General features: G+C 48.6%; 1 protein-coding gene across 1 annotated transcript in view; it reads right to left on the bottom strand.

Annotated features, from left to right (window-relative positions):
* The window catches only part of Jph2 (junctophilin 2), a 58,494-nt gene that overhangs the window by 26,390 nt on the left and 7,731 nt on the right, over window positions 1–24,373 (bottom strand). Inside the window, exon 2 of the mRNA XM_051186897.1 lies at window positions 11,978–12,749. Coding sequence (XP_051042854.1) covers window positions 11,978–12,749 — 772 coding nt within the window. The remainder of the gene's footprint in view (window positions 1–11,977; window positions 12,750–24,373) is intronic.

Raw genomic sequence — 24,373 nt, 5'->3', positions numbered from 1 at the left:
TAATCGACAAAGAAGCAAAAGGCGGAATGCATGGAGTTGGCAGAGAGGTTTGGGGGGTGTCCACCCTTGGAGATTACTGGGGGGGTTCTGAGGGCAAACACACACACTGCTTGGCCCAGAAAGACATCCCTTTAGACACAGAACCCACCCCTGCTACAATTGTTCTTAAAATGTTTGAGAGATGTACAGGAGTGGGTTGGCACTGGAGAGGGATGGTTCAGGGATGTTTGCTTGTGTTAACCTACTCCGCAGTACCGTGGCCCTCACCAGGAGAGTCGCTGAGGGGGCAGTCAGGAGGTAACCCCTTGCAGCGGCCTGGGTGAGACAGCATGGATTTCTTTTCTTTCTTTCTTTTTTTTTTTTTTTTTTTTTTTTTTTTAAGACAAGTAGCCAAGGCTAGCTCCAAGTCACTCTACAGCCGAAGTCGACATTGAACTTCCTTATCCCCCAGCTCTGACCTCCCAAGTGCTGTGATTGCAGGTGTGTGCGTCCATGCCTGGTGTATGTGGTGCTGGGGCCCAAACCAGGGTCCCAGGGTATGCTTGTTGCATACCAGACAAGCATTCTACCAACTGAGCTACACCACAGCTCAGGTCCAAGGATGCTAGCTAAGCAGAAATTCCTGAAATGACAGGTTCGTGTGCACAGGCCTTAACTAACTTCTGTTACAGTTTTGAATTATAACTGCTCTGATGCGCCTCTTATAGTTGTTGACAAAAATCTCCTACCGCACCCACTTTAGAAATTAACCTTTATTGTAGGTTCTTACATCGGTATAAGCAGGCAGTACTATGCATAATTGCTGTTATCGCTTAGAGCACCTCCCATGGATAAGTGGGACCTTACACAGTTCCAGTGAGCCCTAAGGATGCTTGAATGACTCTGAGAAGTTCCCTGACTGGACCATTTCCTTAACCAATCGCTATGAGAAAGGAGAGGGCCCCTCCAGTGTTCACCACGGCCTCACTTGTGATCATGGAGATATTAAATGTTTTCAGGCACCGTGAATAAAAATCTAGTCAGCTACATCATGGTACCAGCAAATTGTGGGGGTGGGGAGGTATCATATAGCTCCTGGAAATCTCTCAGAACATTATGAACGCAACTGTAGTTATGAAGTACAGAACCAAATAAGAGCAGGGAGGTAAATGGAATTTTCCCAGTGGGCTCTTAACAGCGGTCCCTTCAGAGGCAGCTGGAGTAGGAGGGTTTTTTTTTTGTTTTGTTTTGTTTTTTGTTTTTTATTTTTTATTATTCTGCCCTTCCTTAAAATTTAGTGAGTGCTGCAGAACAATGTTTAAGATGGGAAAAGAGGGCTAGAGAGACAATCTCATCAGTAAAGGATCTGCCATGTATATATAAGGTCCTGAGTAGGATTTGCAGTGTCCACATACAAGCCAGGCATGGTGGTACCCAGCGCCTGGGTGAGGAAGAAGGCAGATCCTCGGACTTCCTTCCACTTGGATGTGTCTCTGCGAGCACTGTGGCATTTAGTTGAAGATGTGTTGTGTCTCTCCCTGCTGCTTTGGCTTCTCTTCTCTTGCGGCCTCCTTCAGGGCCTCTCCCCTCCTTCCTGCCCCTCCCCTGTTCTGGGACTAAGAGCCCACTGATCCCTCATGCTAAGAACTCAGGAAGATTTCATTGTGGGACTACATGGAAAACAATACGAAGTGTATAGATCCACTTAGTAAGATTTCATGCCAGAGAAGTTGCTCCTCAATCTATTTTAGGTAAAATTTACCAGAAAGGTAGAAAGTAGGAGAAAGAACATACAGGAAACAAGTTAAACAGTAGCATAGAGACAGGTAGATCTCTGTGAGTTCCAGGACAGCTTCATCTACATCGTGAGTTCCAGGACAGCCAGAGCTACAAAGTGAGACCCTGTCTCAAGAAACAGAGTTTGGGATTAGACAATGTTTTCTCAGACAGTAAAAGAACAAAAAATAGATAAACTAGACACCATCAAAGTTAAAAACCTGAGTGCCTCAAAGGATGTCATCACTAAAGTGAAGACTCTATAAACTAATTTTAAAAATTAACTAGAGAAAAATAACAAAGTTGAAAGAGCTAAGCTAAATAGTGGCGTACTCTGATGATGCCAGGAGGCTGAAGTAGGAGGCTCACAAATTCAAGGCCACTCTGAGCAAGTTAGTAAGGTCTCATTACAAAACCAAAGAAAGGGCTAGGGGTATAGCTCAGCGGCAAAACACTTGTTTAGTATGGGCCATGTTCTAGGTTCAGTCCTCATTACAAGGGCAGGGAGGGAACAGTCCACAGAATGGTGGGAATATTTGCAAATCACAAAGAACCTTTACAGCTTAATTAAAAAGAAAAATACGGACAGGTATGATGACACAAGTCTGCAATGGCTGCACCCTGGAGACTGGGGTGGGAGGGTTACAAGTTCAAGGCCAATCTGAGGGCTGTAGATCAAGATCCTACCTCAAAATGTCAGGGTAGAGATAGGGAGAGAACCCAGTTACAAATAGAGAAGGAGATAATTCTTTGAAGAAAATATACAAAGAGCCAATGAGTTCAAGAAAGTTGACTACCATCCTCAGTCATCCCCAAAAAGCTAATCAAAACCATGCTGAGACAGTGAATTTAAGCAAACAAGATATGAAATGTGTTGGCTAAAACTGGGAAAGAAATCACAGAATTGAGATTCTGTGTGGAGCCATGTAGACAATGCTCTTACATTTACATTTTATCATGTTAATTATCTGTTTCCTATTCATGTGTGCAGGGTAGGGGCATGTGTGCTACAGGGCACATGTGGGCATCAGAGAGCAACTTACAGGTGTCATTTTTCTTCTTCCACATGTAGGTCTCAGGGATCCAGCTCAGGTCATAGGCTTGGTGACAAGTACCTTCATGTGCTGAACCATCTCAGCAGCCCAAATGCAATTGATTTTAGAAGTGCATTTGTAAGCACTTAGAGATGAATTCTATCCTGACACACACAGTGTAGACTATTTCAGAAAAACAAAAAACTACATGTATGTATAAAAGATGAAGCAACATGGCAATGTCATTAATGACTGGCAAATCTAGTTAAAGAAGAAATGGTTACTCAATACACTAGACTATTTCATATCTTTGTCATAACAAAAAAATCTAAAGAGGAAAAATCTTATGTGAATATACAAAAATCCAGTTTTTCTTGGGGAAAAAAAATCAAGAACTGGGCTGGAGTGTAGCTCAGTTGGTGGATTGCTTGCCTAGTGGGGTGGTTTGAAAGGAAGTGCTCCCCCAAGGGAGGGGAGCTATTAGGAGGTGTAGCCTTGTTGGAGGAAGTGTGTCACAGTGTGGGTGAGCTTTGAGGTCTGCTATGCTCACGTCACACTCAGTGTAGAGACAGTTCACTTCCTGTTGCCTTCAGATCAAAATGTAGAACTCGCAGTTCCCTCTCCAGCATGATGTCTGCCTGCATGCCACCATGTCCCACTATGAGGATAATGGACTACGCCTCTGAACTGTAAGTGAGCCACCCCAATTAAATGTTTTCCTTTATAAGAGTTTTTGTGGTCATGGTGTCTCTTCACAGCAATAGCGACCCTAACTAAGATACTTGCTGAGGCATCTCAGCAGCCCAAATGCCACTGTTTTAGAAGTACATTTGACGTACTTGGATTATCTTGCGATATCTGCAGAATAGAATATTTCAGAAAAATCAAACAAACAAACAAAAAACATGTATAAAAGACAAAACAACCTAGTAATGTGGTAAGTCTAGTTAAAGAAGAAATGGTTCTACACTATACTAGAGAAACTCACTAGACTTATATTGATGGAAGATGTCATTCTATAAATATGTTTCTCTTATTGGTTAATGAATAAAACACTGTTGGCCAATAGGAAATCAAGATAGGTGAGACTAGGAGACTAGGAGGAGAGAGGAAGTGGTAGGGAGGAGATCCAAGATGGAGGACCGACAGGGTAGAATGCCAGCCCCTCGCTCCGGTAAGATAAGACCACATGGAAGTACTTAGCTTAATAGAAATGGGTTAATATTTAAGACAGAGCTAGCTGATAAGAAATTAGTAACTGGCCTACAGCATTATATCAAATACAGAGTCTCTGTGTATTATTTGAGGCTGGCACAGCTGTGGGTCCAGGCCTGCAGGGAAAACCTACTCCTAACACTTATATGGTTCTTTTCATAATTAAAAAAAAATAAAGAGAAAAGATTTTATGTCAAAATACAAACTTCCAGTTTTTCTTGAAAAAAAAAATATCAAGAGCTGGGCAAAGATGAAGCTCAGCTGGTGGAATGCTTGCCTAGCATGCACAAAGCTCTGGTACCAAATAAAGTGGATCTGACAGCAGGTATGTGTAGCTCCAGGATACAGGAGAATCAAAATTTCAAGGTCATCCTCAGCTACCTAGGGGTTGAGACTAGCTACATGAGATCTTGTATCAGAAAAATAATAATAATCAATAACTGTGTTAATATTGCCAATGAGCCTATAGACTGAGCTAGGCAATGTCAGACCTCATAAGGGGACTCAGAGAGGCTAGGTTGCTATGTCCTAGCCAGTCAGATACAAGCTGGCTACCTGTCAGTAAAAAATGTCGCCTCCATGATATCTGAATACACAATACCAAGTATCTACTGTCTCTCCCTGTTCCTGGAATTCAACACCCATCCTAACCTGGCCTGACCCAGCTTCCTGGCGGGCCTCAATCTCCACCTCCCTCAGGGACTCATCATTTCCTGCATTCCCATTCCTTGGGATACAACTCCAAGTCCCTCTACCAAGCATGACATTTGTCTTCCCATCTGAGAACTTCCTCTAGCCAGAGTTCTCCTGTGCAGTACTCTGCCTCACCACCTGCCAGCAGCTGCTCTTGCCTTTGCTACCCAGCCCCATGTCAGCTCCTTCCTTCCTCTGGTCCAGTACCAATCACATCCAACCCCTGACTTCACCTGTACACTGTGGATCCCTGCAGGATGCTGACCTTGCAGGATGCTGACCTTGACAGTTCACTGTGTGCCCATTGATGCAGCACAAGCCTGCTCAGAACAGAGGGTGCTCGAATGCCGTGACAGGAAACCCATCAAGGTGACATCACACAAAGAGGAGCATTCTTGTACCAGGACCTGTAAGTGTCGACTCCCACTGTGACTTGGGTGCTTAGTCAGCTTGCGCTAAACCCAGATTCAAAACTGGGCCACTAATGCCACAGCCCTAACCACTGCACTCTTAACTACTGCACTCAGAAATTCAGTCTCTAACAACCCTGAAGGGCCCAGCATAGGACATCCCAGGGATGTTTGAGTAAGTCCTGGAGGTAGGGGATGGGTCAAGGGACAGACCAGTTCAGGGATATCACTCTGGTGCCCTGGGCAGTGCTCAGCAAACAGACTCCACTGTAAGCCTCGTAAAAGCTGTGTGATGGGGACCAGCCTTCTGTGAGAAAGGAGTGGGAGCTGGAAAGACCAGCAATGGGCAGCCAGAGCCCCTCCCTCCCTCAGCCACTGTCTGTGCTCCTTCCAGAGGGAGCCGTGAATTTGGGGGTGGATGGGAGTAACAACCAGAGAAGCTAAGGCACCTCCTAGCCCCCCTCCACCACCCAGTTCTATGACCTTAAACGGACTTATGCAAAGAGCGCTTGGCCACAAAATCCAAAGGCCTGGATCCCTTGGTGGGTGCGGGCATGATGCCATACTTTCTGTGCCTCAGTTTCCCCAGTGGTCAGAGAACTGGCTAGATTATCTCTGAGATCTGAATGGTTCTAAGACTCAGAACAACACTGTCCAATAAAAACGTTGTGTAAGCAAGCCACATACATAATTACATTTTTTTCTAGCAACCACCTTTTAAAAAGTGAAAAGAAAGGGTAAAATTAATATAAAAAAATGTATTTTTCCCTAACATAGTATATCAACCATTTCAACATGTAACCAGTGTTATGAATATGCAAGCATGCTGTATCATATACATGTGTGCAGATGCATGTGGCTGCCAGAGGTCAACCTCAGGTTTAGTCCCTCAGGAACTACCCACTATGTTTTTTGAGATAGGATCTCTCACTGAGATCTTGGGCTCATTGATTAGTTTAGGCTATCTGGCCAGAGAGCCCCCAAGGATTGGTCTTTTTCCACCTATCCAGTGCTGGGATTACAAGGTCATGCACACATGAAGTGTGTGTGTGTGTGTGTGTGTGTGTGTGTGTATGTGTGTGTGTGTCTATGTGTATGTCTGTATGTATATGTGCTATCTGTGTGTGTGTCTGTGTGTGTTGTATGTGTATGTGTGTCTGTGTCTGTGTATCTGTGTGTGTATGTGTATGTCTGTGCGTGTCTGCGTGTGTGAGTGTGTGTATCTGTGTATGTGTCTATGTGTGTGTGTTTTATGTGTGTGCTGGAGACCAAACTCAGCTCTTCATGCTTGCACAGCAAGTACTTTATCAACTGAAACATATCCAAATCTTTAATTATACATACATACATACATATATATATTTTTTTTAACAACTTACTTTGCCTTCTTTTTGTAGTAAGTCTCTAAAATCCAGTGTACATTTCCCACTTGACAGTTGGAACTAAATGCATGAGCCCCACAGCCACATGTGACAAGAGGATAGCACACTGAGCAATGAGAATCTTTTTCTGTCCATTGCCCATCTAAAGGGGTGAGATGCATGAGTTCTCTCCCTTGGTCTGGGAGAGATGTCTTGATTATGGACACTGAACTGATGGGTATAACCAAGCTCATAGCCAACAGCTAGAGGCTACAGAGGACAGAGACCCAGCCCTCCTGAGCCCCTGGAGGCTGCTGGCTGCTGGGGCTTCTTCCTGTCCCTCCACATCCAGCTTACTCACCAAAGCCCCAGGGAGGGGGAGCCTTCAAAGAAGATGCTGCAATCCTGTGTTTCCTTCTAACCCAAAGAATCCCTTAATTGGAAATTTTGCAAGGCTTGAATTGGAGCCCAAGCCACTCCTGTTTAGGGTCTTGACTGCCTATCCATGAAGCCTCTAGCTCTCCCCAGAGCTTCCTGCACACAGCCAGTGTAGCTGTACATAGGAGTGTCTAGGTACCAGTTTCTCATTCCACAAGCACAGGCCAGCTCCAGTACCTGAGAACCTTCTTGGTGACAGTGCCACACATTCAGATGCATGGTTGCTTGCAAGGACAAGGGCAGGGAAAGTAAGAGAGAAGGCAAGAGTATCTCTATGTCCCACAGGGATAGTTTAAGGAAAGTGCTCCTCACCAAGTATCCATTGCTTTGTCTAAAAAGCTGAGCATGTTGACTGACAGTGATTACTGCTGCCGGCTGCTCCATGCCAATCACTAGCTTGTTTCTTCCTAATCTCCCCATGAGGCATGAGGATCCCAGTCAGAGTGGGCAAGCAGCTTGGGCAAGGTCACATGGCTGGTACAAGAGGCAGAGGATCGTCTCAAGGTCTTCTGACCGTGTTTGTATTCTGTCCACAGGTAACCCAAGACAGCCCTGGTTCCCACTAGCCACAACCATTGGAGGGACTGAGAAATGATCAGAATTGGGATGCATGATGCAGAATTCCCAAAGAATCGAGAGAGAGAGAGAGAGAGAGAGAGAGAGAGAGAGAGAGAGAGAGAGAGAGAGAGAGAGGAAGAAAGGAAGGAAAGAAGGGAGGAAGGGAATGAGGGAGGGAAGGAGGGAAGGAGGGAGGGATAGAGGGACGGAGGGACGGAGGAAGGGAAGAAGGACATGGGCGTTTACAGGAAAACAAGCAAAATTCAAATGAATCCTAGAGTTCAGTGGATGATAATGTGCTAATGTTGTGTGTCTGTGTGTGTTCATGCAGATACACACATGCAGATGCATGCATGCAGATGCATGTATGTATGTGTGTGGAAGTCAGCAGACATCAGATGTTGCTCTTCAGCTACCAGCTGCCTGGCTGGCCAGAAAGACCCCAGAATGCACCTGTCCCCACCTCCCCAACAGTGAGGTTACAAGGACATCATCATACCTGGCTTGTTTGCTTGTGTGTGTGTGTGTGTGTGTGTGTGTGTGTGTGCGTGTGTGTGTGTGTGCGCGCGCGCGCGTGCTTTATTGTGGTTCTGGAGATCGAACTCACGACCTTATGCTTATCAGTCAAGCACTTTGCTGACTGAGCTAACTCTGCACCTCTCGTTTGACAAATGCATTGTGGCAATCCAAGAAGTCGACATATGCGTTTTGGTGGAAGGACACGAGAGCTCTTCGTATCTCCTCACAACTTTCATCTTGTAGGAGATATTTGATTTGTAGGTGGGAGGGCTGTACATGTGCCTGCCAAGTTGAGGACATGAGATTTCCTGGGGTTGGAGTTACAGGAGGTTATGTACTGTCTGATCTGGGTGCTGGGAACTGAACTCTGGTCCTTAGCAAGAACAGTATTCCCTTCCACCAAGCCACCTCCTCACAACTTTCCTACAAACTTAAAATTACTCCAACATAAAAGTTGGGCTTTTCCAAAAGTGCTCCTTTTAAGTCATGAAAGTATTCATGGTTGAACAATAAATCGTATGGTCACCTGCTCGTAGGCCCGGTCTGCCTCAGTCCATTTGTGCTTCTGTAACAGAATACCTCAGACTGCACAGTTTATAGCCACAGGAAGTTATTGCTCACCATTCTGAAGACTGACAAGTCAAAGCAAGTTCAGCTTTAGATAAGGCCATTCTCTTTCATAATGGCATGTACACTCTAGCCTTTGAAGAAGATAAAGGCTGGATTGTGATGTCCAAGGCAAACGAGGGGTGGAGAACTCATGCAGTCAGTAAAGTTCCTGTCACACAAACATGAGGGTCTGTGTTTAAACTCCAGCACCCATGCAAAAAGCCAGGCAAGATGGCTCATGTTTATGATCCTAGCACTGGGGAGGCAAAACCAGGAGGATCCCGGGGGCTCTCTGGGCACCAGCAAGCTCGGGGCCTGGTGAGAAACACTGTTTTAAAAGGCAAGGTGGATGATAGCTCCTGCAAGATGACACCCGAAGTTGATCTCTGGCTTCCACGTGCCATCTGTACACATGTTTGTGTACATGCAACACACGCTGTGGGGCTCGCTGGGAGGGGGGGCAAACTCACCCTTTTCTAATGGCATTGGTCCTACCCATGAAGCAGAGCATGCGTGATTCAATCACTTCTCAAAATTCCCACCTCTTGAGACTATTAGTACAGCAATTATATTTCCCCACGAGTCCAGATGGGAGCAACAGTCTAACCTTAGTGGCCCTTAACCAAGACATCTTAAGAAAAACCACTCTTTCCTATTTTGCAGTACTAACTGTTACATTCACAACAATTTGAAGTTTAAGGTTATGCAGGATAAAGCCTTGGAATCAGAAGGCTTTGGCTTAAGAATCCTCCTGTTTGCTTTCTTCATGCAGTCGGGTTTAAACTGTCACAGTTTAAAACAGAAATGTCCCCACAGGCTCATGTTTTAAAGACCTGTTTGTTTATTCCTTTATGTGTATGTGCCCACACCTGAGTGTACATGTACATCACATTCATACATGAGCCTGCAGAGTCAGACGGCATCGCGTCCCTGGAGCTAGAGTTGAAGGCGGCTGTGGGTGCTGGGAAGCAATGCCAAGTCCTCTGCCAGAGCGGTGAACACTAAACTGCCAAGCCATCTCTCCAGCCCCCACGCTCTCCAAACGCCTGTTCTCCAAAGTGTTGGAGGTGAGGCCTAGCTGGTGAAAGGTCACTAGGTGACTCCAAATGATGAGACCCCATGGGAGACCTCACCCTCGCTGGGGAGTAGAAAGGGTGGGATGGGGAGTTGGTGGGGGGCGTGGGAGGATGGGAGGGAGAGAGAACTGGGATTGGCATGTAAACTAAGATTGTTCCTTATTTAAATAACTAAATAAAAAGGTCACTGGGTGTGGTGTACTCTTCATCCACTTCCTGCCTCACTCCCTGCTTGCAGGTCCACGCGGGAAGAGCCGATGCCGCTACCGCACTCTCTGGCCACCGTGGACTGTGTTGCTCTGCCATGTCCTCCTGTGCACAACAGACTGAAACCCTCAGAGCTGGGTGAGAAAGCTCATCTTCTCTGTTTCTGTCAGATAATGGCATGGTCATGGCATAAAAAAGGGAGGGATACAGACACATTGATGGGAGATGTCATTCTGTATATGTTTCTCATACTGGTTAATGAATAAAGCACTGTTGGCCAATAGGAAATGAAGATAGGAGGGGCTAGGAGACAAGGAGGAAATAGGAGGTAGAAAGGAGGGGTCAAGTTGGAGAGTCTGGAGAAAGCAGTATGCCGGCTGGCTCTCTGGTAGGAAAAATACATAGATCAGCAGAAATGGGTTAATACTTAAGACAGAGCTAGCCGATAAGAAACTAGTACTGGGCCAACAGAATTATATCAAATACAGAGTCTCAGTGTGTTAATTGGGGCTGGCGTGGCGGCAGGACAAGACCAGAGGCAGGAGGAAAAACCGTACTCCTTACAACACTTTTGTGTTCTTTGAGCCCGGCTTCACGTCTGTCAAATCTGTTGGCTGTCAGGGGATATTGGCATGATTGTGCCTGTACTTGGTGTTCACACTGTAGTGGGTACTATAAAGAACCTTCCAAATTCTGCCTCAGGACCCAAGGACTTCCTTCTCCCTAGCTACTTGGAGAACCACAGACTCCCAGCCCTCTCTGGAGATTGACCTGGGCCATGGATCCATTCTGAAGAGAAGTCTACATTCCACTTAGAGGATTTGGTCCAACTGCCTCATCCCAAATACAATGATATCCCTCTACAGAGCACCCCACATGGTTGATGGAAGCCTTTGTGGAGACATCACTGCTGCTCAGTCTCCCCTTCAGTCCCATCCTGTCTCTTCCCTCTTCTAGAGCGATGATCCTAAGAGTGCTCCCCATAAACATCCTCCTGCACTCGGATCTCCATCTGACAGTCTGCTTCCAGGGGACTCACCAAGAGCATTTCACCTGAGCTGGTTTTCTCAACCCTCAGAACAGCCCTGTTTGCACAGGTGGGGCTCCTGAGCGTTGAGAAGAAAACACAACTGGCCAAAGATGGATCACTAAGAAACAGTGACACAACATAGGGAAACACAAACCTTCTGGGCGAGTGCCTAGACAAAGCACAAGAAACCCTGTAAGGTGGCTAAAGTCATGGGAGGGATGGATATTGTTTAACACACACTGGAAGACATTAGACCTCTGTCTGCTTTAGAATGAAAATACATCAGGAGATAGGACGTAGATGATAGGGTGCATGGTGAGCAGATGAAAGGGCAAGCAGATGTATGGGAGGCAGGCTGGACAGGTGAGCAGGGTTGAGTGAATCCAAGTGTGCCCAATGGTTGGATGGAAGTATGGTTAGGTATGGAGGTAGCTAGATGGCTGGATGGTGGAGGGGTACTGAGTGAGTGTCAGTAGATATTTGCACGAGTAAAAGTGTGGCTGTGTGGCCAAATAAATGAAGTGGCTGTAAGCAATGTGTGGATGAGTGGCTGGATTCATTACTGGCTTTTACAATGGGTGAAGTGGTTGAGTAGATAGAGATGATTGGTGGATGGGGGATGAGTATGTGGACAAATAGATCTGTGAGTAGTTGGATTAGTGGTTGGGTAGATATTAAACAGCCGGGGATGGCTGTGTGGATGAAGGTGAGCATGGATGGACGGTTGCTGAGGTAGATATGAAAGAGACTGACCGCAAGTGGCTGATGGATAAAAGGGTTATAGAGGCACTCACTGAGTGTTAAAGTTGTGAAGGGATTGCAGGGATGTGTGGGTGGGCGACTACTAGGTTGGATGGATGTATGGATGTATGTATAGATGGATGGATGGAGAGACATGGCTATCAGGTGGGTTATGTGAGAATAAGATATGCCAAAGGTTGGGATTGGGTACATGGCAGCCACTGAGTGGATGACTGAGGCACGATGTGTAGATAGCTAGATGCATGGGTGACTCGCACAATAAAGAAATGCAGTATCAGGCTTGTCGGCATGGGGGTGACCAGGCTCTTACCTGGAGGCTGCGATCTCAGCCTTCTGGCGAGCAATGGCTGCTGCCCGCTGCGCGCCCTCGACACCATGCTCCACCTTCTGGCGTACCTTGTTGCTCTTGAGCGGCAGCACGCGGCGCTTGGTGCCCTTGACCAGCACGTTGTGGCGGTACTTGCCCTCCTCACGGTGGCCGTCGGGCAGCGTGGTGCGGCCATAGCCATGGCGCAGGTTGTCCAGCCATTCTCCCTCGTAGCGTAAGCCGCTTGAGCGCTCACTCACGCCAAAACCTGAGCGCCTGTCGTTCTTCCACTCACCCATGTAGGTCTCGGTGGTGGTGGCATCGATGTCGGCATCGAAGGGCGCGGCAGTCTCATCTGAACCCTCAGCGCCCTCAGCCAGGCTGCCAGTGGACGCAGCATCGCTAGCGCCGGAGCTAAGCTCGCTCTTGAGGAAGCTCAAGCGGCTGCGCTGGCTGCCCAGCGATGTGCGCGACTCTGAGCGTCGCAGCCGACCCAGTAGTGTGCCACGTGTGAACAGCCCCGGGGGACGTGCAGCCTCTGCAGTGGCTAGCAGGCTGAGCGCGAAGCCACCTCGCGGTACCGGAGGCGACGGCAGCACAGGCCCGTCCGCTGCAGGCGAGTCTGGAGCCACTGTGCCATTGCTGTGCTCACTGCGCAGTGAGGACAGAGACGTGCGCAGTGGGGAACGCACCACTACCGCCATCCCATAGGGCACACTTTGGCGCACACCATAGCCATGCCGCATGCCGTTGGTGAACTGGCCTTGGTAGGTCCCTGCGGGACAAAGATAACTGTCAGTTAGCTGCCAGGGCTCCAAAATAGCCCCCCCTCCCACGACATGGACAAGACAGGGTGGGACCCAGAGGCAGAAAAAGTCATTGGAAGAACAAGGAGTGCATGCTGCTCTGCCTCCCTGGAGGGTGTCCTCAGTAAGATAAAGGTAGGGATCCTAATATGCTGTGACCTGGGTCATAGGCAAGACAGGGTGGGGCCCAGAGGATGGTTGTCTATGGAAGGGGTGAGTATGCTGTTGTGTGTGCCTGAAGAGTAACCTCAAGAGGCTACAGGCAGGGCCAGATGTGGGCAAGGCAGGAGAGCACCATGACAGAACTGGGCCATCAGTTTGTCTACCAGAGAATACAAGTATGCCAGAGCACGTAGGAGTGGCCAAGCCAGAGGGGGAGGTGTGGTTATCAATTCTGGTGGTGATATGAGTTAGACAGTTAAGTGTGAAGTTGTGTGATTGGTTAGCCAAGGTCCCGGTACTGCGTGATGTTAAAGGAGGATGCCAGTTCAGGGGTGAACATGCCAGGAGGAATTTGTGGAATGGTATAAACAATTGCACTGTGAGGGCATGCTAAGGTCACAGGTATGCAGCAGTGGGGGGTGTGTGAATCAGTGTATAACAGTATAGTTATCCAAGCAGTTCAGGCTGTGCCAAGATTTTGGATTATACGGACGAGTGGTAGGTAGCTCTGTGTAGCACTGTGGTTGATGTGGGGGGCTGGCACAAGGTACACAGCCTGCCTGAGGGCTTGTGAGAAAAACACGATGGAGCTAACTTGAGTCTGTGGGTTCAGTCCTGGGTTGGAACTGCAAGAAAAGGCAGGATCGAGTGGTCATGCAAGGCCACTGGGGGTCGGAAGAGGAAAATGGGTGTGAACAGGCAAGACCCCATCTGTATACGGAATGAATGCATGGCTATCTTACTGTCCAAGGTGATGTGATTAGTTAGGGCCATGAACAGATAAGGAAGCAAGTTTTCAGAGCAGTGTACATGTTGAGAAGCGTGTGTGTGTGTGTGTGTGAGAGAGAGAGAGAGAGAGAGAGAGGGAGAGAGAGAGAGATGTGTGTAGGCATGTGTCTTTTCACACATGAGATCACTGGTGCGGACAGTCAGTGTGCACAGCATAGGAAGCCAAGTACCCATGGTCCCATGGAAGTGACATTATGAATGTAAATGGAGTTCCAAGTGTGCAAGGCCACCTGAGCGCTGCAGCACAAGGCTAGAGCACTGGAAACAGTGACTGTGTGGGCTTGCGGGCATTAGTCAAGTTGAAACCATGGAAAACGTAGTGGACAAATTGGTGATAACATACAGGAGCTGCCAGCAGCCAAGGGCCCATGTGGACACAAGCAGTCCCCTCATGGGAATGGGCATGTGTCAGCAACCACTCAAGTCTTGCACAAGTGGAGAGGACTATAGACTCCAAGGACTGCCTCTACCCTTGCTGTGTGACCTTAGGCAACTAACCTGACCTCTCTGTGTCTCTGCTTCCCTATATGTCAGAAAGAGAAAGCAACCACCCCTGAATTCACAGGGTTTTTTGGACTTAATGAGTCTCCATCCCAAGAGAACCAAAAGAAAAGATGTGTGCTTGATGTGGTGGCTCGAGACAGCTGTGCCAGTAAGGGAGGTCACCTGAGCTCTGTGAAGAGCTGGGGTGAAGCTACTCCCATCCCACCCGCAGGCTCCACCCACACTGCTTCTTTGCTGATGACATAACCTGGTGCTTTATAACCATGGCGTATGTCCTGCTGACCTCCAATAACATTCCTGGTCCCGGTTCCAGATGTCAGCCTGGAGACAGCTGTCCCCTAGAGCACGCATACACACACACACACACACACACACACACACACACACACACACACACACCAGCTTCTCCACCTCCACCTCTTGAGCTGTCACACAGACAAGGACTGTGACATCAATGTCACAGCCCTGAAGTGGCCAGTCAGAGCCTTTGCTGCACCTTAAAGAGTCCCTCACATATCTGTGGTCTCCATCATGGCTGTATTCAGAGCAGGACCCTTTAAGAGGCGGGGCCTAGTCAGAGGTCATGGGGGTGTGTCTTTCCTTCCTCTCATTTCTTGAAGTGGGCAGCATTATTGTCCTTCTATGATGAGCACACATCACCATATAGACCTGAAAACAAAAGGGCCACCAGACCATGGACAAGAACATCCCCAAGCCAGAACCTTAAAAACCTGCTGTAGCTTTTAGATGTGAAAGCAAGGCAGGACAGTCCCCTGTGACCTATAACCCTCCTGCTAGGCCCCGCCTCTTGAAGGCTCTGTTACCAAGTTGATAGCTTTCATTTAAAAAGATCAATAACACAAGAAAATTCAGAAAACAACAACACCCAGTAGTGTTTTTGAAAAATCCCACCGGGGGAACGTGTGAGTGGGTCTAGATCCTGCCCCTCAGCATCCCCATTTGGACGGGTGGTGGTTAAAGCCACTGTCCGCCATCCTGGGCCAGCAACTGGCTAACAAATCAGAGGGGTTCCGTCCAAACACACAGACAGATCACCGCATTCTGCCCCTTCTCATGCTAAGGAGTGAAGCTGAAGCCCCTAGTGTAGTGACCCACCCAACCCTCCCCGCAGCTTCATCCCCACCAATTGTCTGTTCTCACCTCCCCCCTCCACTCCAGGCTTAGAGGCCCCTTTCTTGGGTATTCCTCCTCAGGACCATCTTGTGTACCCTTCCCTCTGACCAGAATATTCTTCCCTCAGGTACCTACATGGTCCCCTGCTGCCTTCAAGCCTTCACTCCTTCCTGCCTTGGGTCCTGACTTCCCACACGAGGTTTCTAGTCCCCTTTCTGCCTCAGTCTTCCTCGTGGCGTACATAGACAACGGGCCATCTTCTTTTTCTTTTGTGCATTGCCCTCACTGGCAGGAAGCTCAATAGGGCAAGGGACTCAATACAAATATTTTGCAGGACTGAATGGAATGTGTCCATCCTACAACTTTTATTCTCTTTTCGCTTTAGCTGTGAAAACAACTGGAGAAAAGCCAAGGCTCGGCAAGGATGAAAGACTTAGAAAGTGGCATAGCTCATATGTCACCAGAGCCAAAATTCCATACCTAGCTACCTTCCTTCTGCTTCTCCAAAGAGAAAGGGGGGGGAAGGGGTGTGAGCAGGGCAGAGAAGCTGGGAAACGGGGATATCTAATCTCCAGGTTGGAGAAGTGTGTGAAATTGAATCCAGCAACCTACCTGTAGCTAAAATTTGGCCTGAGATGGGCTGACAGGGCTCCTTTAAGCCCAAGAAAATCTGAGACTGCAACAGAGAGCCACTCTTGGCCACCAGTTGGAAATGAAACAGTATGGCTATATTAGGAAACTTAGAGGCATGTGGCAAGAGTCACCAACACCCAGGGGAGATTGATAGTGACAGGGCCCTGGGAAGAGGAATAAGGCTATGGAAGGGCCATCTCTCTGTGTGTCTAAGACGGGACGGCCCTCCCTGGGGACAGGAGGCCCACATCTGCAGAGAGAAGCATCCCTGCAGTTACAAAGCTGAAAATGCCATGGGCAGGCGTCCCTCAGCTTCGGAGCCTGTCCTCATTGGGCATTTCATTACTCTAGTGGACCCACAAGGTCCCCAGAAGCTACGCAGCCTAGCATGGCCACCTGGGTTTGTCCTGTTCTCTAGGTACTTTCCTCCCTGCCTCAGAATCTTTGCATGAACTTCTTTTTATTTTTCTTTTGATTTTGTTGTTGCTGTCACTGTTTGCTACAGGGTTGGCTAGGTTGGCCTTGAACTCACAGAGATCCACCTCCTAAGTGCTGAGATTAAAGGCTTGTGCCACCATACCCAGCCATTGCGGGGGAGGTTGTTTATATTTTATGCATATGAGTTTATGGCCTGCATGTATGCCTGTGCAGCATGTGCATGCTGTGCCCACAGACACCAGAAGAGAGCATCACATCCCCATGTGGCTGCAGTAGCAGAGGGTGGTGAGTCACCCTGTGGGTACTAGGAGTCAAACACCGGTCCTCTGAAAAAGTAGCCAGTGCACGTAACTGCTGAGCCAGCTCTCCAGCCCCCTTTTTGAGACAGGTTCTTACACTATAGCCTAAGCTGGCTTGGAGCTCACTATGCAGCCCAGACTAACTTCAAACTCCTGGTAATCCTCCTGCCTCAGCCTCCAAATTGCTGAGGTTACAAACATGAGCCACCCTGTCCCCAGGTTATTCGCTTTTTCTTGGCCTGCTTGTCTTCTCCCTCTCCCATGGACAACTTTGCCATTACAAACTTGAGCTTGTATGTGAAATCGTCCAGGAAGAGTTCTGGAACACCTTCCTCAAGCTACCCAAGACAGCCTCAGCACCTTCTTAATGCTGTGAATAATCGTGGTGACTGGTTCCCTGCAAGCCTTTCCTCCCCTGTAGGACTTCAGCTTCCAGGCAGAAAGATCGGGGTGTCTAGCTCATTCCCACTACAGCCCCAGCATCCTGCACAGTTCCCAGGACCAAAGGGGCCATCGGCAAACACCTGGTGCACCACTGTTTTCCCGACCACACTGTTAGGTTGGCCTAGGAACAGTACCCACATCACACTCCTTTCTCAACCTGGGATGAAAGAGGCACTAAAAACCGGTAGCATTGAGCTCTAGATCCAGCAGTACTGCCCCTGGGAATGATGGGCCATCCGGAAAATACGGTCACACCATAACCATGGTACATGTCTCCCATGAAGACAGAGCCTACACACAGCCCTCTCCCTGCAGTTACTCTTTTCATTTAGCTTGGGATAATACGGATTCCAGCCTTAACCCTGACCTCAAGTGGTTCTAAAACCCACATTAGTTATTTAAGCCTGCAGAGAACCTCATTACTGTCACTCTGTAAAGTGGAGGTGACGAGATTTGCCTCATTGGCTGCCCCTAAGTATCTGCTACAGGCCATGCACTCATCACTCTAGGTGCCAGAGATACAACAGTGACCGAAATGGACTATCAGAGTGTGGATTCCAGTGTCAGGGATGGACCATAAATATTCTGGCCTGGGATTCAACTGGTCTCTCTCTCTCTCTCTCTCTCTCTCTCTCTCTCTCTCTCTCCCTCCCTCCCTCCCTCCCTCCCTCCCTCCCTCTCTCCCTCCCTCCCTCTCTCTCTCTCTCTCTCTCTCTCTCACACACACACACACACACACACACACCCTGCCGACCACGGCAGTGGTCCATAGGAGAGGTAAAAGTCAAAGTCTGTAGAATGATGAAGGCAGCTGACTGATGATTAAAGGGGCATGTAGGAGGCAGGTGGCAGAGCTGGCACACAGGGCATGTTCTGTAGGGGCTGGTGAACAGGAAGTGTCCCTTGAAGGGGACGGAACCCATGTCGTGTGTTGCTGGCCATGTGCTCTAGCACTGAGCTACCCCTACCCTGCAAAGGCCAGCTTTTTGGCAGGTCAGTCTTTGCTCAGAAATGCTGGCCCAGGAAGGATTAACTGTAAAGATGAGCCAGAGCCAGGAAGGACAGAGAGAACCCGGGAAGAGATGGAGGCCAGCTCAGGCTTTCTTCCTTCCCTGTGATTTCACATAGGAAAGCCTGCTTGTGCTCCACGCCCACCGCCAGGGGGCCTCTGCACTCGCTGTCCCCTCTGCCAGACACAGCATGGCTCCCTTGTCTGGTCCGACCTTCTTCCTTCTGATGTCTGCACAAACTACACTCTCCAGGGACCCTTCTCCAATCATTGGATCAGCCCATGTCCTTCTACTTACCATTTAAGTCACTTTTCACTCTGTAACACAGCCACTGTTGAACTCGGATCTACTTAGAATCCATGTTCTTACAGGCAAGGCCACACCTGCATCCCCACTTACACGCCCAACACACAACAGGATAACTATATACAGAAGACACATGGCAGACACCGCCATATGAATTGAAGGACACGTGGCCTTAGATGAAATTCCAAGTCTCTATTATCAAGAAGGTAGATGTGACAGATCTTCCCAGTACTCCTGTGAACCTTATACAGGTCACTGTAGAGACCTCCACCTCTCAACGAATGTGGGCCGCCCTCACTCCATAGAAAACGCATGATTTGGATCTGAAGTGTCCCCCACAGGCTTGTGTTTGGGGTGCTTAGTCCCCAGACTGTGGTACTGTTTGAGAATGGGGAGTCTTTAGGATGTGGGTAGGGCCCAGTTGGCAGAAGTATGTCACTGGGGGACAAGCCTTGGGATTTATACCAGGTCCCCTAGTTCCTACTCTGCTTCATGGCCCACTGAGAAGTGAGGAGTCTCTGCCACTCTAAACTCCATTATCCACAGTGCCTTGTCCACAGTGATGGGTGGAACCCTCTGTGACCATGAGCCAAGTAACCCTTCCATCCTTAGGTTGTCTCTGGGGTATTTCCTCATACAACAAGGAAAGTAATTGAGGAAGAAAATGACTGAAACAGAAGGATCCTTCAGAGGTGGCAGGTCCTACTAACACTAGGACAGCTCCAAGCAAACTGAGAGGGCTGGTGACCCTAAATCAGGTGACAAGGGCACTGAGTTGATAAGCTTGCTAGCCAACTCTTTAGGAAAAACAAACAAACTTTGATTTACACCATTCACCAGTTTCTGAGGTGTAAATACTCCCTCTTTGACTGGTCAGGCTACCCAGGGTTGAACGGTTACTTTGAAAATGTCCTAAAAACATGACCATTGCCTCTCCCAAGCCGGTAAAAGCTGGCTCAGTGCACATATTTAATATATGTGCACTTAGGGTAAGTGGTTTCTACAAACATGCCAGCTGCACAGCTACAGACAACCTGGTGGACATGAGAATCTAAAAGTCATGACGAGAGGGAGACTTGGAGAGCAGATCATCTTGCCAGTCACCTGGCCACCTCTGTCCCATCCTATGTTCACCACCAACATTGTTCATCGGCCATGACACTGATACTAAACAGAGCCTCGCATCTGTATGTCACCTCCCTTGCCACATCTGTATGTCACCAGTGAGTTAGTGTTGTATGAAATCAATCCATCTTTAAGGATAAGTGTGGCCATTGGGCATGGTGGTACACACCGTTAGTCCTAGCACCCGGGAGCCAGAGGCAGGAAATCTCTGTGTCCGAGGACAGCCTGGCCTACAGAGTGAGTTCCAGGACAGCCAGGTCTACACAGAGAAACCATGTCTCAAAAAAAAAAAAAAAAAAAAAAAAAAAAACTGTGGTCATGTTCAAAAGGGATAATCCCAAAAAGGTTCTAACAATGAACAACTTGCCTAAGGCCACAGACCAGGCCGTAGCTCAGCTGAGACCAGAAAAACCCATCTCCAGCTAAGCTCCTGTCCTGTTGGCTTTGGGAAACTGGGTGGCACAGAATGGGAAGAAACAAGGAGGGAGCACTTGGGAGCCTGATTCTAGAGTCTGGGAAATGTTGTGTCAGGTTTAAGTCTCGAATGCTCCTATAGATCCACCGGTTCAAACATCTGGTCCCTGTAAAAATGCAGTGTTACAATCCAGCTGTGGTGCAGGCCACAGAACCGGAAGTAAGCTTTCCCTCCCCTCTGGAAGATACTGACAATGGGCACCTTGCTGGTCCCTAGGTAGCAGACTTCCTGATGTCAGAGACTCTCACCAGAGAAGTGAGTTGCTCACATCAAAGAGGATGTTGGTGGCCACACCTGCCACTCCTCGTCCCCTGCCTCCCGCCTGGGAAATCAGAGTCTGGGTGTCCGCGGGCTTGTTGTGAAACCTTCCCCGTCCATCCTCAGAAAGGGATGACAGGGTCCCATTTCTACCAGGTGCACCAGGGTTTCCTCTCTTCAGAGTCCCTGTCTCTGGAGCTCAGAGTCCCTACCATGCTATTGTCTGTCTGCCTGTCCATAGCATTAATACCTTTTCTAGTAAGCTCCCTTCCTCCACCCCCACCCCTACCCCACCTCCACTGATTTATCTCAAAGTCCCTCCTGAGCACATCCCTCTATCCCCAAACTTCAGTCTCCAGCTGGCAGTGCTGTCATAGGTTTTGGGGATTAGGCTAGGAGAGGTGGATTGCTTGAGACAGGCCTTGCTTCTATCCCCCATCCCTCCTGCTTCCTTCCCATTCCCACTCCTTGATTTGCCAAGATGTGAACAAGTCACCTGGCAAGCATCCACTTTTGACAGCCAAGCCACTCCAGCTGCCATGTCATCCCCATCATGACAAACTATTCCTTCTCAAACTGTGAGTCACACACGTGCACGTGCACACACACACACATACACACACACACACACACACACACACACACACACCCCTCAGTGAGAGAAAAGTAACTAATACATTCCCTGATATCATTTTGTACTGCGGAGATGTCTTACCATGTCCACACAGACATACCTTCTGTAGGCTGCAGAGAGAACACATACACTCACTGCAAAATATCCAAACAAATGAGCAATACGATGTCTCCCCAGGGGGCACAGCTGTCAACAACACAGGTCTTTCCTAGCCATTTGCTACACAGTGTCTGCCCATGACAGGTGGAGCAAAAGGGTTATAGTTCACCACACGGCCACTGCTCTGGTCCCTGAGAATGGATGTAGTAGGGTAGGCACTCACTAAATGCTTTCCGGATGGCTTTTGTGCACTTAGCATGCCTTTGATTCCTTTCCATGTGAGTGTGGGTGGTGGACATGGACCTCTGTATACTATGTCCCATGGCTCATGCATTTCATCCCATAGTCCCTTGCTGGGCGTCTGCCAAGCATGGTGTTTCCCCCATAACAATCCTGAGGCCTTGCTCTCTGCCTCACCTGCAAGGCTGGCACCACAGTCCCTTCCATGGTTTCCAAATGCCACCGTCCATCAAAGCCCCACAGTCTCTGGTTTCCTGGGATCACCGACAGACAGCCCCGAGTAGAGGAGGCTGGCAGCATTTGTGATGGCTCCCAGGAGCAGGGTCAGGTTGCAGCCACAGATGCCAAGTCTCCTCTGCCTCAGAGCTCTGCCACCCCCACATGCAGGACTGCTGCCCCGGATGACACCCTACAGCTCACACAAGAAGCTAAGGATTAACTGGGCAACGCCGGCTGAGTGCTGACAGCCCAGGGCCTGTGGTCTGGGTGGAAGCCCCTTGGCCAGGCCTGGGTCAGCTCGACACACTGAGGGTTGCCAACAACACTGAGGACTGTAGACTAGAGATGACTGGGTATGCAGGGGGAAGGGGGCCCCGGAGAGAGGCTCTGGGTTCAGGGACAGCCCATTATTGTCAGCCCCTGAGAATGTGTAACAGGCATCTGTTGCCCATGCACCAGATACTCAGCCCTTGGCCCTCACCCGACTCATGGCCATTTCTCCATGGTTTGCACAAAGCCTGGAGCATCATTACTGCCTCTGCCTCCCAGCCACTATATCATCAGAGACCAACTTGTCCTCTCTTCACAACACCAAGTCTTACCACCTTGGCCACGGTGGTCCACCCCTCTGTTCCCATGAAATTACTACTGCATTAAACTCAATAAAGGGCCTCAATACTGCCCCGGCTCCAGATGGCCTTCTACTAAAGGCATCCCATGAAACCAAATCAAATCCCGTCACTCTTCAGCTTTGGGAAGCTGGCAAGAAAGCTCTGTGGGTAAAGCTGCTTCCTGCCAAAACTGATGGCCTGAGTCCCATGGCTGGGACCCACATGGTAGAACAGAAGTGACTCCTATATAGCTAGCTCTGCCCTCTGACCTCCACACATGCACACTCACACCAAATAAACAAGTAAAATGAACTAAGAAAAAAAGTTTATTTTCATGCCGATAGTGGAATCATAGCCACTGAACAACTCACCAACCTGTCACTTTCATTGTCCCCACTTTGCTAAAACTAAAAGCCAAATCCTTACAGCAGCCTACATAACTCTGCACAGAATGCCCCCTTGCCATGGCTTTCCTGACAGGGACATTATCTTTATATGGACACCGTGTCCTTCTATGTATGTCCCATCAAGGGAACCTACTGCTCACCCACCCTGCCACCAGGAGAAGTTATACCTAGTTGCTTGGTGAAGAAGGGTTTATAAGGATTCACCTTAACTGAAAATAAACAGTAGGAATACAATGCTTTCCAAACAGCATGTCCTGTAGCTGCATACACCTCAGACCTGACCTTGTCCCTGGAGCCACTCATATGTCTCCCAAAGTGGTCAGTCAGCATGGGCTCAAGCTTCCTTAGGTGCTCCTCACTGCTGACAGGGAGAGCCCAGGAGGCTCTAGTGCTCCTGGATGGCTTTGTGACTTGCTCCCCACCCACACCTAGGCCCTCAGCAAACGTCTCTTGTATAGGACATAGGAGTCACACAGGCAGAAAGGGAGGCCAGACCACACTGCCTTCCTACTCTATGGCCTTGGCTAGGGGAGGGGTAGGAGGGAACGAGGACAACCCTCTGGCCTGTGGTAGGAAGCACCCTGCCTCCTTCACCCCACACTTTCAGCAGGAGCCCTCAGAAAATGAGACTGGCCATTCCTTACAAGGGTGTGGCCCAGCAGAGCTGGTCTGGGGATCAGCTGCCGGGGGCACAGGATTAGCAACCCCTGGAAACCAGCAGGCTGAGTGAACCCCCAAGGCCTGCCTTGGACAGGGCACATCTGCTGAGACAGAGTCGATCAGACACATGAGTCACGGAAGCAAAGCACAGAGAGGAAAGATTGTGTCCTTTCTTGTCTCCTTGAGGGGGCTATCCTCCCTGGAGGGTCCAGATAAAACCAAGAAGCTGTCCAGACAACAACTTAGCCCACTGTCACACTGTTCCCTGGCTGTAAACTATGACATGAGAGTCTCGAGATGAGGTTAAATTATGCTAATTCTACATTAGAAATGGAGTTACGTCTGGTTAGCTCCCCGTCTACACTGGCAGGTCATTGAGCCAATCATCTTTTTAGCTTATTAAGTCTTCCAAAGTGAAAGGCGTGGTTTCTGTGTTCAAAACATTGTCCCAAAGGCAAGAACAGCTATGATCCAAGCTGTCTGCATTAATTCACTCTGAGGGATGTGGAGGGAGATGCAAGAAGGAGAAGGTATATTCCAGCATGTTCCTAGGTACTGTGCATTATGCTAGGGGCTCTACACTTACTATCTTATTTCATTGATTCTATCATATGTTCAGATAAATGTTAACACTATGGTGGGAAAGAGAAATGGAATACCAGAGAGGTTACTTGATGCCCACACAGTTAGCAGGTGACTTAGCTGGAGTTGGAACATCCATGTAGATACACTAAGCTCCCTGCCCCAAAGTTCCCAGGTACTGTGTGTCTCCATCAGATCCTCTTAGAATTTCTGCACTTCGTTTTCAATAGCAATCAAGACATTATAAAATTAAAGGCACTAGTAAATCCAAGCAGCAAAAATTCCACTAGAATTGAGAAATCTGTTGAACAAGGTAAGAGGATTCAAGGTTGACATGAGATAATTTTATCGGGGCTGGAGAGCTGGCTCAGCAGTTAAGAGCACTGGCTGTTCTTCCAGAGGACCAGAGTTTTGTTCCCATGTCAGATGACTCACAACCGGCTGTTACTCCAATTCTACAGCATCCAATGCCTCTGCCTCTTTGGGAACTTGTGCTCTCTTGCACATACCAACATACTAACAGTATGGTATAGGTATGTACCTATACCTAACTAACAAAATAAA

Source organism: Phodopus roborovskii, unplaced genomic scaffold, assembly GCF_943737965.1.
Source record: "Phodopus roborovskii unplaced genomic scaffold, PHOROB, whole genome shotgun sequence".
NCBI classification, from domain to species: domain Eukaryota; kingdom Metazoa; phylum Chordata; class Mammalia; order Rodentia; family Cricetidae; genus Phodopus; species Phodopus roborovskii.
The sequence above is the reverse complement of the archived record's forward strand: the minus strand, read 5'-3'. Positions and strand labels throughout refer to the sequence as shown.